Source organism: Piliocolobus tephrosceles, chromosome 16 (assembly GCF_002776525.5).
Source record: "Piliocolobus tephrosceles isolate RC106 chromosome 16, ASM277652v3, whole genome shotgun sequence".
Taxonomy (NCBI): domain Eukaryota; kingdom Metazoa; phylum Chordata; class Mammalia; order Primates; family Cercopithecidae; genus Piliocolobus; species Piliocolobus tephrosceles.
The window spans coordinates 48,913,209-48,925,460 of NC_045449.1; the positions used below are offsets into that span (position 1 = coordinate 48,913,209).

At 47.3% G+C, this 12,252-nt stretch overlaps 1 protein-coding gene across 5 annotated transcripts in view; it reads right to left on the bottom strand.

Annotated features, from left to right (window-relative positions):
• Positions 1-12,012, bottom strand: part of MED24 (mediator complex subunit 24) — a 39,170-nt gene extending 27,158 nt beyond the window's left edge. For all 5 annotated transcript variants that reach the window (XM_023204240.1, XM_023204239.1, XM_023204238.1 and 2 more), the window contains exons 1-3: positions 11,942-12,012; positions 11,047-11,235; positions 10,876-10,958 (exon numbers count right to left, since the gene is read on the bottom strand). In XM_023204240.1, the coding sequence (XP_023060008.1) occupies positions 10,876-10,958; positions 11,047-11,176 (213 nt within the window). In that variant the 5' untranslated portion in view covers positions 11,177-11,235; positions 11,942-12,012. The remainder of the gene's footprint in view (positions 1-10,875; positions 10,959-11,046; positions 11,236-11,941) is intronic.
• Between the last annotated feature and the right edge of the window lie 240 nt (positions 12,013-12,252).

Genomic DNA, 12,252 nt, shown 5'->3' on the forward strand with positions numbered 1-12,252 from the left:
CCTAGCAAATAGGGGTCCAGCACAACAATTGGTGAGCCAGTCAAGAGGCTGTGGAGAAAATCCCATCAGTCTGAGACAATGGGATCCAGGAAGGGGAAATCTGAAGGGAAAATCTCATTATTAACAACAACAGGCTGGGTGTGGTGGCTCACGCCTATAAACCCAGCAATTTGGGAGGCCAAGGTGGACGGATCACCTGAGGTCAGGAGTTCAAGACCAGCCTGGCCAACATGGTGAAACCCTGTCTCTACTAAAAATATAAAAATTAGCTGGGCGTGGTGGCAGGCGCCTATAATCCCAGCTACCTGGGAGACTGAGGCAGCAGAATCCTTTGAACCTAGGAGGCGGAGTTGCAGTGAGCTGAGATCGTGCCATTGCACTGCAGCCCGGACAACAAGAGTGAAACTCCATACATCTCAAAAATTAAAAAAAAAAAATTAGATTTAAAAAGTGATATAAAACTCAAAAGCATATATAACAAATAAGGTTTACAAGAGGATTATATTAAATGACACTTAAAAATCAGTAAGAATTCTGGTCGGGCACGGTGGCTCACGCCTGTAATCCCAGCACTTTGGGAGGCCAAGGCAGGTGGATCACGAGGTCAGGAGATTGAGACCATCCTGGCTAACACAGTGAAACCCCGTCTCGAGCCGGGCGAGGTGGCGGGCGCCTGTAGTCCCAGCTACTCGGGAGGCTGAGGCAGGAGAATGGCGTAAACCCGGGAGGCGGAGCTTGCAGTGAGCTGAGATCCGGCCACTGCACTCCAGCCTGGGTGACACAGCAAGACTCTGTCTCAAAAAAAAAAAAAAAGAAAGAAACCCCGTCTCTACTAAAAATAAAAAAATTAGCCAGGTGTGGTGGTGGGCACCTGTAGACCCAGCTACTCGGGAGGCTGAGGCAGGAGAATGGCATGAAGCTGGGAGGCAGAGCTTGCAGTGAGCCGAGATCACGCCACTACACTCCAGCCTGGGCAACAGAGCAAGACTCTGTCTCAAAAAAAAATCAGTAAGAACCTTTTTTGGGGTGATGAAAATGTTCTAAATTGATTGTGATGATGTTTGCCCAACTCAGTGAATATACTAAAAACTAGGGTGCCAAGAGTAGTAACTCGTGCCTGTTTATCTCAACACTTTGGGAGGCTGAGCCAGGAGGATAACTTGAGTCCAGGAGTTTGAGACCAGCCTGGGCAACTAAACCCTTCTCTACAAAAAATTAAAAACATTAGCCAGATGTGGTGGTCCCTAACTGTAGTCCCAGATACTCAGGGGGCTAAAGTGGGAGGACAGCTTGAGCCAGGGAGATCAAGCCTGCAGTAAGCCATGATTGTGCTACTGTACTCCAGCCTGGGCAAAGGAGTGAGACCCTATCTCTGGAGAAACCCTGTCTCTACTAAAAACACAAAGATTAGCTGGGCGTAGTGGCACCCGCCTGTAGTCCCAGCTACTTGGGAGGCTGAGGCAGAAGAATGGCTGGAAACCAGGAGGCAGAGGTTGCAGTGAGCCAAGATCACACAGCTGTACTCCAGTCTAGATGAAGGATTGAGATTCTGTCTCACACACACACACAAAAAAAGCCGTAACAAAAAAAAAATCGAAAAATAGGCAAATGATATATTTATTTATTTGTGTATTTATGAACACATAAATTATATATTAATAAATACATAGGCCGGGAGCAGTGGCTCACGCCTGTAATCCCAGCACTTTGGGAGGCCAAGGCAGCTGGATCACTTGAGGTCAGGAGTTTGAGAACAGCCTCACTAACATGGATAAACCCTGTCTCTACTAAAAATACAAAAATTATCTGGGCATGGTGGTGCATGCCTGTAATCCCAGCTACTCGGGAGGCTGAGGCAGGAGAATTGCCTGAACCCGGGAGGCAGAGGTTGCACGTCACTGCACTCCAGCCTGGGCGACAGAGGGAGATTCCAAAAAAAAGGGAGGGGAGGGGAGAGAAGGGAGGAAAGAAAATAAAATGCACATTATAATATGATATAATTATTTGCCTCTGGAAAAAGTTTTAAAAGATTCTATCCAGCGTTGGCAAAGGTGTGGGGAAATACTGTGAGACATTGTGGATGGGGTATCACCTAATCCAGTCATTTTTAGGAGGATATTTGCAGGATCCACTATAATTTAGTATGTATATATTCTTCAAATCACATATTCCATTGTGAGGTATCTACCCTAGAGAACTACTTCCAGACATGCAGACAGGTAGGTATAAGGATATTCAGTGAAACATTGATTATAACAGTAAAAAATTACAAACAACCTAAATTAAAGTACATATGGGCTGGGCCAGGCACAGTGGCTCCACCTGTAATCCCAGCACTTTGGGAGGCCAACGCGGGCAGATCACTTGAGGTCAGGAGTTTGAGACCAGCCTGGCCAACATGGTGAAACCCTGTCTCTACTAAAAATTTAAAAATCAGCCAGGTGTGGTGGTGCATGCCTGTAATCCCAGCTACTTGGGAGGCTGAGGCAGGAGAATCACCTGAACCCTGCAGCGGGGACGGGAGGAGGTTGCAGTGAGCCAAGATCAGGCCACTGCTCTCCCGCCTGGGCGACAGAGCAAGACTTCATCTCAAAAAAAAAAAAAAAAAAAAAAGTACATATGGTGTATTATGTAGCAATGGTTTAGGGGTGAGTTCCATGGCTCACGCCTATAATCCCAACACTCTGGGAGGCCAAGGTGGGCAGATTGAGCTCAGGAGTTCAGGATGAGCCTGAACAACAAGGCGAAACCTTGTCTCTACAAAAAATGAAAAAATTGGCTGGGGGTTTTGGCGTGCACCTGTAGTCCGAGCTACCTGGGGGGCTGAGGCAGGAGGATGGCTTGAACCAAGGAGGTCAAAGCTGCAGTGAGCTACTATTGTGCCACTACACTCCAGCCTGGGCAACAAAGCAAGGATCCTGACTCTAAATTTTGTTTTTTTCTTTTTTTTTTTTGAGACAGAGTCTTGCTCTGTCACCCAGGCTGGAGTGTAGTGGTTCGATCTTGGCTCACTGGAACCTCTACCTCCCGGATTCAAGCCATTCTCTTGCCTCAGCCTCCTGAATAACTAGGACTGCAGGTGCGTGCCACCATGCCCAGGTAATTTTTACCATGTTAGCCAGGACAGTCTCGATCTCCTGACCTCGTGATCCACCCGCCTCAGCCTCTCAAATTGCTGAGATTACAGGCGTGAGCCATCGTGCCCAGCCTCTAAAAAATTTTTTTAATAAAAAAAAAATCTATGTATCAACTGAGAAATACTATTCAGCAATTAAAAATAAGAAGAAGAATGGGACCAGGCATGAGTGGATCACACCTGTAATCCCAGCACTTTGGGGGCCAAGGCAGGAGGATCGCTTGAGCCCAGGAGTTTGAGACCAGCCTGGGCAACAAAGTGAGACCCCATCTCTACAAAAATGTAAAAATTAAGGCCGGGCGCGGTGGCTCAAGCCTGTAATCCCAGCACTTTGGGAGGCCGAGATGGGCGGATCGCGAGGTCAGGAGATCGAAACCAGCCTGGCTAACACGGTGAAACCCCGTCTCTACTAAAAAAATACAAAAAACTAGCCGGGCGACGTAGCGGGCGCCTGTAGTCCCAGCTACTCGGGAGGCTGAGGCAGGAGAATGGCGTGAACCCGGGAGGCGGAGCTTGCGGTGAGCTGAGATCCGGCCACTGCACTCCATCCTGGGCCACAGCGTGAGACTCCGTCTCAAAAAAAAAAAAAAAAAATGTAAAAATTACCAGCCCGGGCAACATAGAAAGATCCCGTCTTTACAAAAAAAATAAAAATTAGCCAGGCATGGTGGTGAATGACTATAGTCCCAACTCCTTGGGAACCTGAGGTAGGAGGATTACTTGAGCCCAGCAGGACGAGGCTACAGTAACTTGTGATCCTGCCACTGCACACTCCAGCCTGGGTAACAGAGCAAAACCCTGTTTCAAATTAAAATTAAATAAATAAAAAGAATGTACTACTAACATATATAACATAAATAATAAATCTCAAAAACATTTATGTTAAACAAAAGACAGTATAAGAAATATATCCCATCTGACTACATTGCTATGAAATCCAAATAAAGGCAATTGTGGAAGAAGCGAGTGGACTAGAAAGCAGTAAAAGGGAACTTTCTGAGAGAACAGAAATGTTCTGTATCTTATTTTGGATGCTGGTGACATGGGTATATACAATTGCTAAAACTCACTGAATAGGCCAGGTGCGGTGGCTCACACTTGCAATCCCAGCACTTTGGGAGGCCGAGGCAGGCGGATCACAAGGTCAGGAGTTCAAGACCAGCCTGACCAACATGGTGAAACCCCGTCTCTGCTAAAAATACAAAGAACTTGCCAGGCATGGTGGGGGACACCTGTAGTCCCAGCTACTCAGGAGGCTGAGGCAGGAGAATAGCTTGAACCTGGAAGTTGGAGGTTGGAGTGAGCTGAGATCGCCCCACTGTACTCCAGCCCAGGCAACAGAGCAAGACTCCATCTCATAAAAAAAAAAAAAAACCCTCACTGAATTGATCTTAAGATCTTGTATGTTCTTTTTGAGATGAAGTTTTACTCTTGTTGCCCAGACTGGAGCACAGTGGGGCGATCTCAGTTCACTGCAACCTCTGCCTCCCAGGTTCAAGCAATTCTCCTGCCTCAGCCTCCCGAGTAGCTGGGATTACAGGTGCCCGCCACCACACCTGGCTAATTTTTGTATATTCAGTAGAGACAGGGTTTCATCATGTTGACCAGGCTGGTCTTGAACTTCTGACCTCAGGTGATCCACCCACCTTGGCCTCCCAAAGTGCTGGGATTACAGGATTGAGCCACTGCACCTGGCCCAAGATCTTTGCATGTTATTCTATGTTAATTAAAATATGTATATCTTTAAGGAAGTCTTGTCATATGACTCCTCCACTTAACACCCTTTAAATGATTACTTGTCACCCTAAAATAAAGCCCAAATTCCTTAGCATCACTCAAAAGTCTTTTATGACCTTATTGTTCTCTCTCTCTAAACCACTCTCCTCCTTAAAGTGCCAGCCTAGCAGTTCTAAAGGTATGGTCCAGGAACTCCTCAGGGTCCCCAAGACCTTTCAGGGGGTCTAGGAAGTCAAAACTACTTAAAAAATACTACTAAGATACTGTTTACCTTTTTGCTCTTTTTCTCTGACAATTTGTACAGTGGATTGTCCTGGAGGCTCCACAACATGTGATGATATTATATTATTAAATGCATCAACAATTGAAATGCATCAACAACTATATAACTTAATCATGGATATTTTCCAAATTACCAATTCATCATGTGACAAAAATCATGCATAGATAAAAGATCTATTCAAGGTACAACAAAAAGAGATCAATTAATTTTATTTCATTTTATTTTTTATTGAGACAGAGTCTTGCTCTGTCGCCCAGGCTGGAGTACAGTGGCATGATGTCGGCTCACTGTAGGCTCCACTTCCTGGGTTCAAGCGATTCTCCTGCCTCAGCCTCCTGAGTAGCTGGGATTACAGGTGCGCACCACCACGTCTGGCTAATTTTTTGTATTTTCAGTAGAGACAGAATTTCACCATGTTGACCAGGCTGGTCTCGAACTCCTGACCTCAGATGATCCACCCACCTCAGCCTCCTAAAGTGCTGGGATTACAGGTAGTAGCCACCACACCTGGCGAATAATTTTTTTCTTTTTTTTTTTTGAGACAGAGTCTTGCTGTGTCACCCAGGCTGGAGTGCAGTGGCCGGATCTCAGCTCACTGCAAGCTCCGCCTCCCGGGTTTACGCCATTCTCCTGCCTCAGCCTCCCAAGTAGCTGGGACTACAGGCACCTGCCACCTCGCCCGGCTAGTTTTTCGTATTTTTTAGTAGAGACAGGGTTTCACTGTGTTAGCCAGGATGGTCTCGATCTCCTGACCTCGTGATCCGCCCGTCTCGGCCTCCCAAAGTGCTGGGATTACAGGCTTGAGCCACCGCGCCCGGCCAATAATTTTTTTTTTAATATTTGAAGAAATTTATTCTGAGTCAAATATGAGTAACCATGGCCCTTCAGGAGGTCCTGAAAACATGTGCCCAAGGTGGTCAGGTGCAGCTTGGTTTTCTCCATTTTAGGGAGGCATGAAATCAAACACAATCAAATATATTTAAGAAAAGTCTCAAAATTTTTAAGAATGTAAAGGGGTACTGGGACCGGGCACAGTGGCTCATACTCATAACCCCAGCACTTTAGGAGGACAAGACGGGAGGACTACTTGAGGCCAAGAGTTCAAGACCAGACTGGGTAACATAGTGAGACCCCATTTCTACAAAAAATACAAAAAAAGAAAAGGAGAAAAAATAAAAGAAAAAGGAGTCCTGAGAACAAACTCCTTTTCTCTAGCCATACCAAATTATTTTCAGTTCCTGAACAACATTATGTGAGTTTTGCCGCCCACCCTGTGCATATGCTTTTCTCTGCTTTGCACACACACTCTCCTCAATGTGCCTGGCTAACTCCTACTCAACATTCAGGTCTTGGTTTAAATATCACTTCCTCCACAAAGCCTTCCTTGATTGTTCAGACTGGACTGGGTGCCTTTCCCATGTATTCCCAAAGCAAGGACAGTCCCAACTTAACAATGGTTCACCTTACAATTTTTCGACTTTATTTTTTTATTTATTTTATTTTATTTTATTTTTTGAGACGGAGTCTCGCTCTGTCATCAGACTGGAGTGCAGTGGCACAATCTTGGCTTACTGCAACCTCTGACTCCCTGGTTCAAGAGATTCTCCTGCCTGAGCCTCCCAAGTAGCTGGGATTACAGGCACTCGCCACAATGCCCAGCTAATTTTTGTATTTTTAGTAGAGACGGGGTTTCACCATGTTGTCCAGAAGGGTCTCGATCTCCTGGCCTGGTGATCCGCCCACCTCGGCCTCACAAACTGCTGGGATTACAGGCGTGAGCCACCGTGCCCCGCCTTAATTTTTTGACTTTATGATGGTGTAACAAAGATACACGTTCAAGCTGGGCACGGTGGCTCAAGCCTGTAATCCCAGCACTTTGGGAGGCTGAGGCAGATGGATCACTTGAGGTCAGGAGTTCGTAGTCTGGCCAACATGGTGAAACACTGTCTCTACTGAAAATACAAAAATTAGCTAGGTGTGGTGGTGCACGCCTGTAATCCCAGCTACTCAGGAGACTAAGGCAGGAGAACTGCTTGAGCCCAGGAGACGGAGGTTGCAGTGAGCTGAGATCGTGCCACTGCACTCCAGCCTGGGGGACAACAGTGAAACTCCATCTCAAAAAAAAAAAAAAAGAGAGAGATACGCATTTAGGTCAGGCACAGTGGCTGATGCCTATAATCCCAACACTTTTGGAGGCCAAGGTAAGCAGATCACCTGAGGTCAGGAGTTCGAGACCAGCCTGGCCAACATGGTAAAACCCCATCTCTACTAAAACCATAAAAATTAGCTGGGTGTGGTGATGCATGCTTGTGGTCTCAGCTACCTGGGAGACTGAAGCAGCAGAATCACTTGAGCCCAGGAGGTGGAGGTCGCAGTAAGCAGAGATCACGCCACCACACTCCACCCTGGGTGACAGAGTAAGACCGTGTCTCAAAAAAAAATATGAGATATGCATTCAGTAGAAATTGTACTTCAAGTGCTCATACATGTAAGCCATTATCCCCAGTGAAATAACTCAGAGATAGAAAGTCAAGGCCAGGCGCGGTGGCTCAAGCCTGTAATCCCAGCACTTTGGGAGGCCGAGACGGGTGGATCACGAGGTCAGGAGATCGAGACCATCCTGGCTAACACGGTGAAACCCCGTCTCTACTAAAAAATACAAAAAACTAGCCGGGCGAGGTGGCGGGCGCCTGTAGTCCCAGCTACTTGGGAGGCTGAGGCAGGAGAATGGCGTGAACCCGGGAGGCGGAGCTTGCAGTGAGCTGAGATCTGGCCACTGCACACTCCAGCCTGGGCGACAGAGCCAGACTCCGTCTCAAAAACAAAAAAAAGAAAGTCAAGGAGGTTGCAGTGAGCTGAGATCACGCCATTGCACTCCAGCCTGGGAGACTCCATCGCAATAAAAAAAAGAAAGTCAAATACCACATATTCTCACTGATAAATGGGAGCTACACAACGGGAGCACATACAGAGTGAATTAATAGACACTGGAGAATATAAAAGGTGGGAAGGTGGGAGTGGGGTAAGGGTTGAAAAATTACTTATTGGGTACAACGTTCACTATTGGGGTGATGGGAATACTAAAAGCTCAGATTTCACCACAATGCAATATATGCACATAAGAAATCTGCACTTCTTGGGCCACGCACGGTGGCTCAAGCCTATAATCCCAGCACTTTGGGAGGCCGAGATGGGCGGATCATGAGGTCAGGAGATCGAGACCGTCCTGGCTCACACGGTGAAACCCCGTCTCTACTAAAAAATACAAAAAACTAGCCGGGCGAGGTGGCGGGCGCCTGTGGTCCCAGCTACTCGGGAGGCTGAGGCAGGAGAATGGCATGAACCCGGGAGGCGGAGCTTGCAGTGAGTTGAGATCCAGCCACTGCACTCCAGCCTGGGCGACACAGCGAGACTCCGTCTCAAAAAAAAAAAAAAAAGAAAAGAAATCTGCACTTCTGGCTGGGTGTGGTGGCTCACGCCTATAATCCCAGCACTTTGGGAGGCCAAGGAGGGTGAATCACCTGAGGTCAGGAGTTCAAGACCAGCCTGACCAACATGGAGAAACCCAGTCTCTACTAAAAATATAAAATTAGCCAGACGTAGTGGTATGCACTTGTATTCCCAGCTACTTGGGAGGCTGAGGCAGGAGAATCACTTGAACCTGGGAGACGGAGGTTGCAGTAAGCCAAGATCGCACCACACTGCACTCTAGCCTGGCGATGGAGCAAGACTCTGCCTCAATCAATTAATCAATAAATAAATAAAAAATAAGGACAGGCGCAGTGGCTCATGCCTGTAATCCCAACACTTTGGGAAGCCAAGGCGGGTGGATCACCTGAAGTCAGGAGTTCGAGACCAGTCTGGCCAAAATAGTAAAACCCCCTCTCTACTAAAAATACAAAAATTATCTAGGTGTGGTGGCGGGCACCTGTAATCCCAGCTACTCAGGATGCTGAGGTAGGAGAATCACTTGAACCTGGGAGGTGGAGGTTGCAGTAAGCCGAGATCAAGCCATTGCACTACAGCCTGGGCAACAAGAGTGAAACTCCATCTCAATAAACAAACAAACAACAAACAGGCTTTGTGTTTGATGATTTTTCCCAACTGTAAGCTAGAGTGTTCTGAGCACATTTAAGGTAGGCAGATGGCCGGGCATGGTGGCTTACACCTGTAATCCCAGCAATTTGGGAGGCTGAGGTGGGCAGATCACAAGGTCAGGAGTTCGAGACCAGCCTAGCCAATATAATGAAACCCTGTCTCTACTAAAAATACAAAAATTAGCCAGGTATGGTGGCAGGCACCTGTAGTCCCAGCTACTCGGGAGGCTGAGGCAGGAGAATTGCCTGAACTCAGGAGACAGAGGTTGCAGTGAGCTGAGGTCACACCACTGCACTCCAGCCTGGGTGATAGAGCAAGACTCTGTCTCAGAAAAGTGGTAGGTAGATGACCTTTGGCAAGTTATGTGTATTAAGTACATTTTCAACTTATGAGTGGTACATCAGCACATCACCCCATTGTAAGTTGAGGAGGATCTGTACTCTATTCTAACCTTTATCATAAACCCATCTAGTGACTGCTTATTTACATGTCTATATTACCCACTAAATTCTCTGTGTACTGGCATCAAGTCTTGTTCACAGCTATGTCCCCAGGGGCTAGCACTGTCTGGCACATAAAAGCATTCATGAGGCCAGGCGCGGTAGCTCACACCTGTAATCCCAGCACTTTGGGAGGCTGAGGTGGGCGGATCATGAGGTCAGGAGATAGAGACCATCCTGGCTAACATGGTGAAACCCTGTCTCTACTAAAAAAAAAAAAAAAAAACACAAAAAATCAGCCGGGCGTGGTGGCAAGCTCCTGTAGTCCCAGCTACTCGGGAGTCTGAGGCAGGAGAACCCAGGAGGTGAAGCTTGCAGTGAGCCAAGATTGCACCACTGCACTCCAGTCCGGGCAACAGAGCGAGACTCCATCTCAAAAAAAAAAAAAAAAAAATGCATGAGTATTTGTTGCTAGAACAAGTGAACGTAATCCTATTTTTCTTTTGGTGGTGGTTATTTTTAAGAGATGGAGTCTTGTTCTGTTGTCCAGGCTAGAGTGCAGTGGCACAATCAGTGCTCACTGTAGCCTCGAACTTCTGGGCTCAAGCAATCCTCCCACCTCCGCTTTCTGAGTAGGCGGGGCCACAGGCCTGTGCTACCTGCTACTACTACCAGTAGAATAAGTGAATGTAATATTCATCACAACAAATGAAGTATTATTATTTATGAGAACACTGAAACTCAGTGAAATGATCTGTTCAAACAAATTCATCTAGAAAGCGTAAGCTGACAATTGTAAAACTGCACCCCAAATTTTGTTTGTTTGTTTGTTTCCTGAGACAGGGTCTCACTCTGTTGCTCTGGCTGGAGTGCAGTGGCAGGATCATGGCTCACTGTAGCTTGACCTCCCAGGGCTCTGGTGATCCTCCCACCTCAGCCTTCCAAGTAGCTGGGACTACAGGGGCACCACCACGCAGGGCTAATTCTTTGTATTTTGGGGTAGAGACTGGGTTTTGCCATGTTACCCAGGCTGGTCTCAAACTCCTGGACTCAAGCAATCTGCCTGCTTCAGCCTCCCACAATGCTGAGATTACAGTAATGAACCACTGGAGTCCAAACACACTTCAAGTTTTTTACCCCCAAAACTCTCACTTCTTGGTGGGGGTTTTGGGGGAGCTTACCTGGGAACTAATGGCATACTTTAGGTAGGACAAGATGAGAGGATTGGGGGATGGTCCAATCATGGCCTGCTCTAGTAATGCATCTGCAAGAGGAATAACAAAACACGACTGAGTGATTACAACTTCTTTAGGTTTATCCCTCCCATCTTTCTTTCCCAGTTCACTTGAGACCTGCCAGGTTGAGAATGTCCCAGGTGGCTCCTTTAGGGAAGAATTTCTTCATGTTGATTGCCCATTGGTAGTCACTCCAACGCTCCTTCCAGGCTTGCAAAATGGCTTGCTTCAGGTTGACCACCTTCATGATTTCACTCTGAGCAGGTGGCAGCTGTGGCGGCCAACTTTGAGGTGAAAGAAGTGGAGCTAAAGAAAAGGACACGATGTTCGAAGGAGAACCGGGGAAGGCAGAATTAAATAGAAAGGAGAAGATGCGGTAAGATTTAAGCGAGGCAGAGGAATTTGAAAGAAAAAGAGCTAAAAGGATAAGGTAAGATCCTGTCAGGCTTTCTCCTCCTGAACCGCCCTTCCTTAAACTGGGGCACTAAGAAGACAGTATCGGCCCAGCGCAATGGCTCGCACCTGTAATCCCAGCACTTTGGGAGGCCGAGACGGGCGGATCACCTGAGGTCGGGAGTTTGCGACCAGTCTGACCAACATGGAGAAACCTCGTCTCTACTAAAAATACAAAATTAGCCGGGCTTGGTGGCGCATGCCTGTAATCCCAGCTACTCGGGAGGCTGAAGCAGGAGAATCGCTTGAACCCGGGAGGCGGAGGTTGTTGGGGTGGGCCGAGATCGCGCCATTACACTCCAGCCTGGGCAACAAGGGCAAAACTCCGTCTCTCAAATAAATAAATAAATAAATATCAAAGGGACTAATAGAGTAACGAGGGCATCAAGGAGTTAAACCAGTCCTGGTTGCCTAATTACGCCCTTAGCTCTAAATGCGTCCTTCGGCCACCACTACTCCAAGTCCAGATTTGCTCCCTCATTTCCTCCACCTTCTCCAGCCCTATAACTATACCTCCCAATTTCCTTTTCATCCACCACCTCCCCAAATTTAAGCCTACCGCACAATCCGCTTCTAGGTCGTAGGCATCGCCATTTTGGCACTTGTCAAGAAGTTCACTTTCTATTTGCTGGGAGTAACAAACGCCAACCAATAGGGATGCAGCAAGAACGCCCCGCTGTCTTCTGGGAATGGTAGTTCCTTGGACAGAAACCGTATTTGTCTGCGCTGGCGAGGAAACTAAGGGACTAGTCTAGTCGGCCCGCATTGTTCCTCTCCTTTAAGGGAGGACATCCAGGAGCTGAGACACTACAGAGACTCAGGGACTCGAGGAAGCTCGAAAGGTCGCTCACAACCCGGCGTCGCCCACGA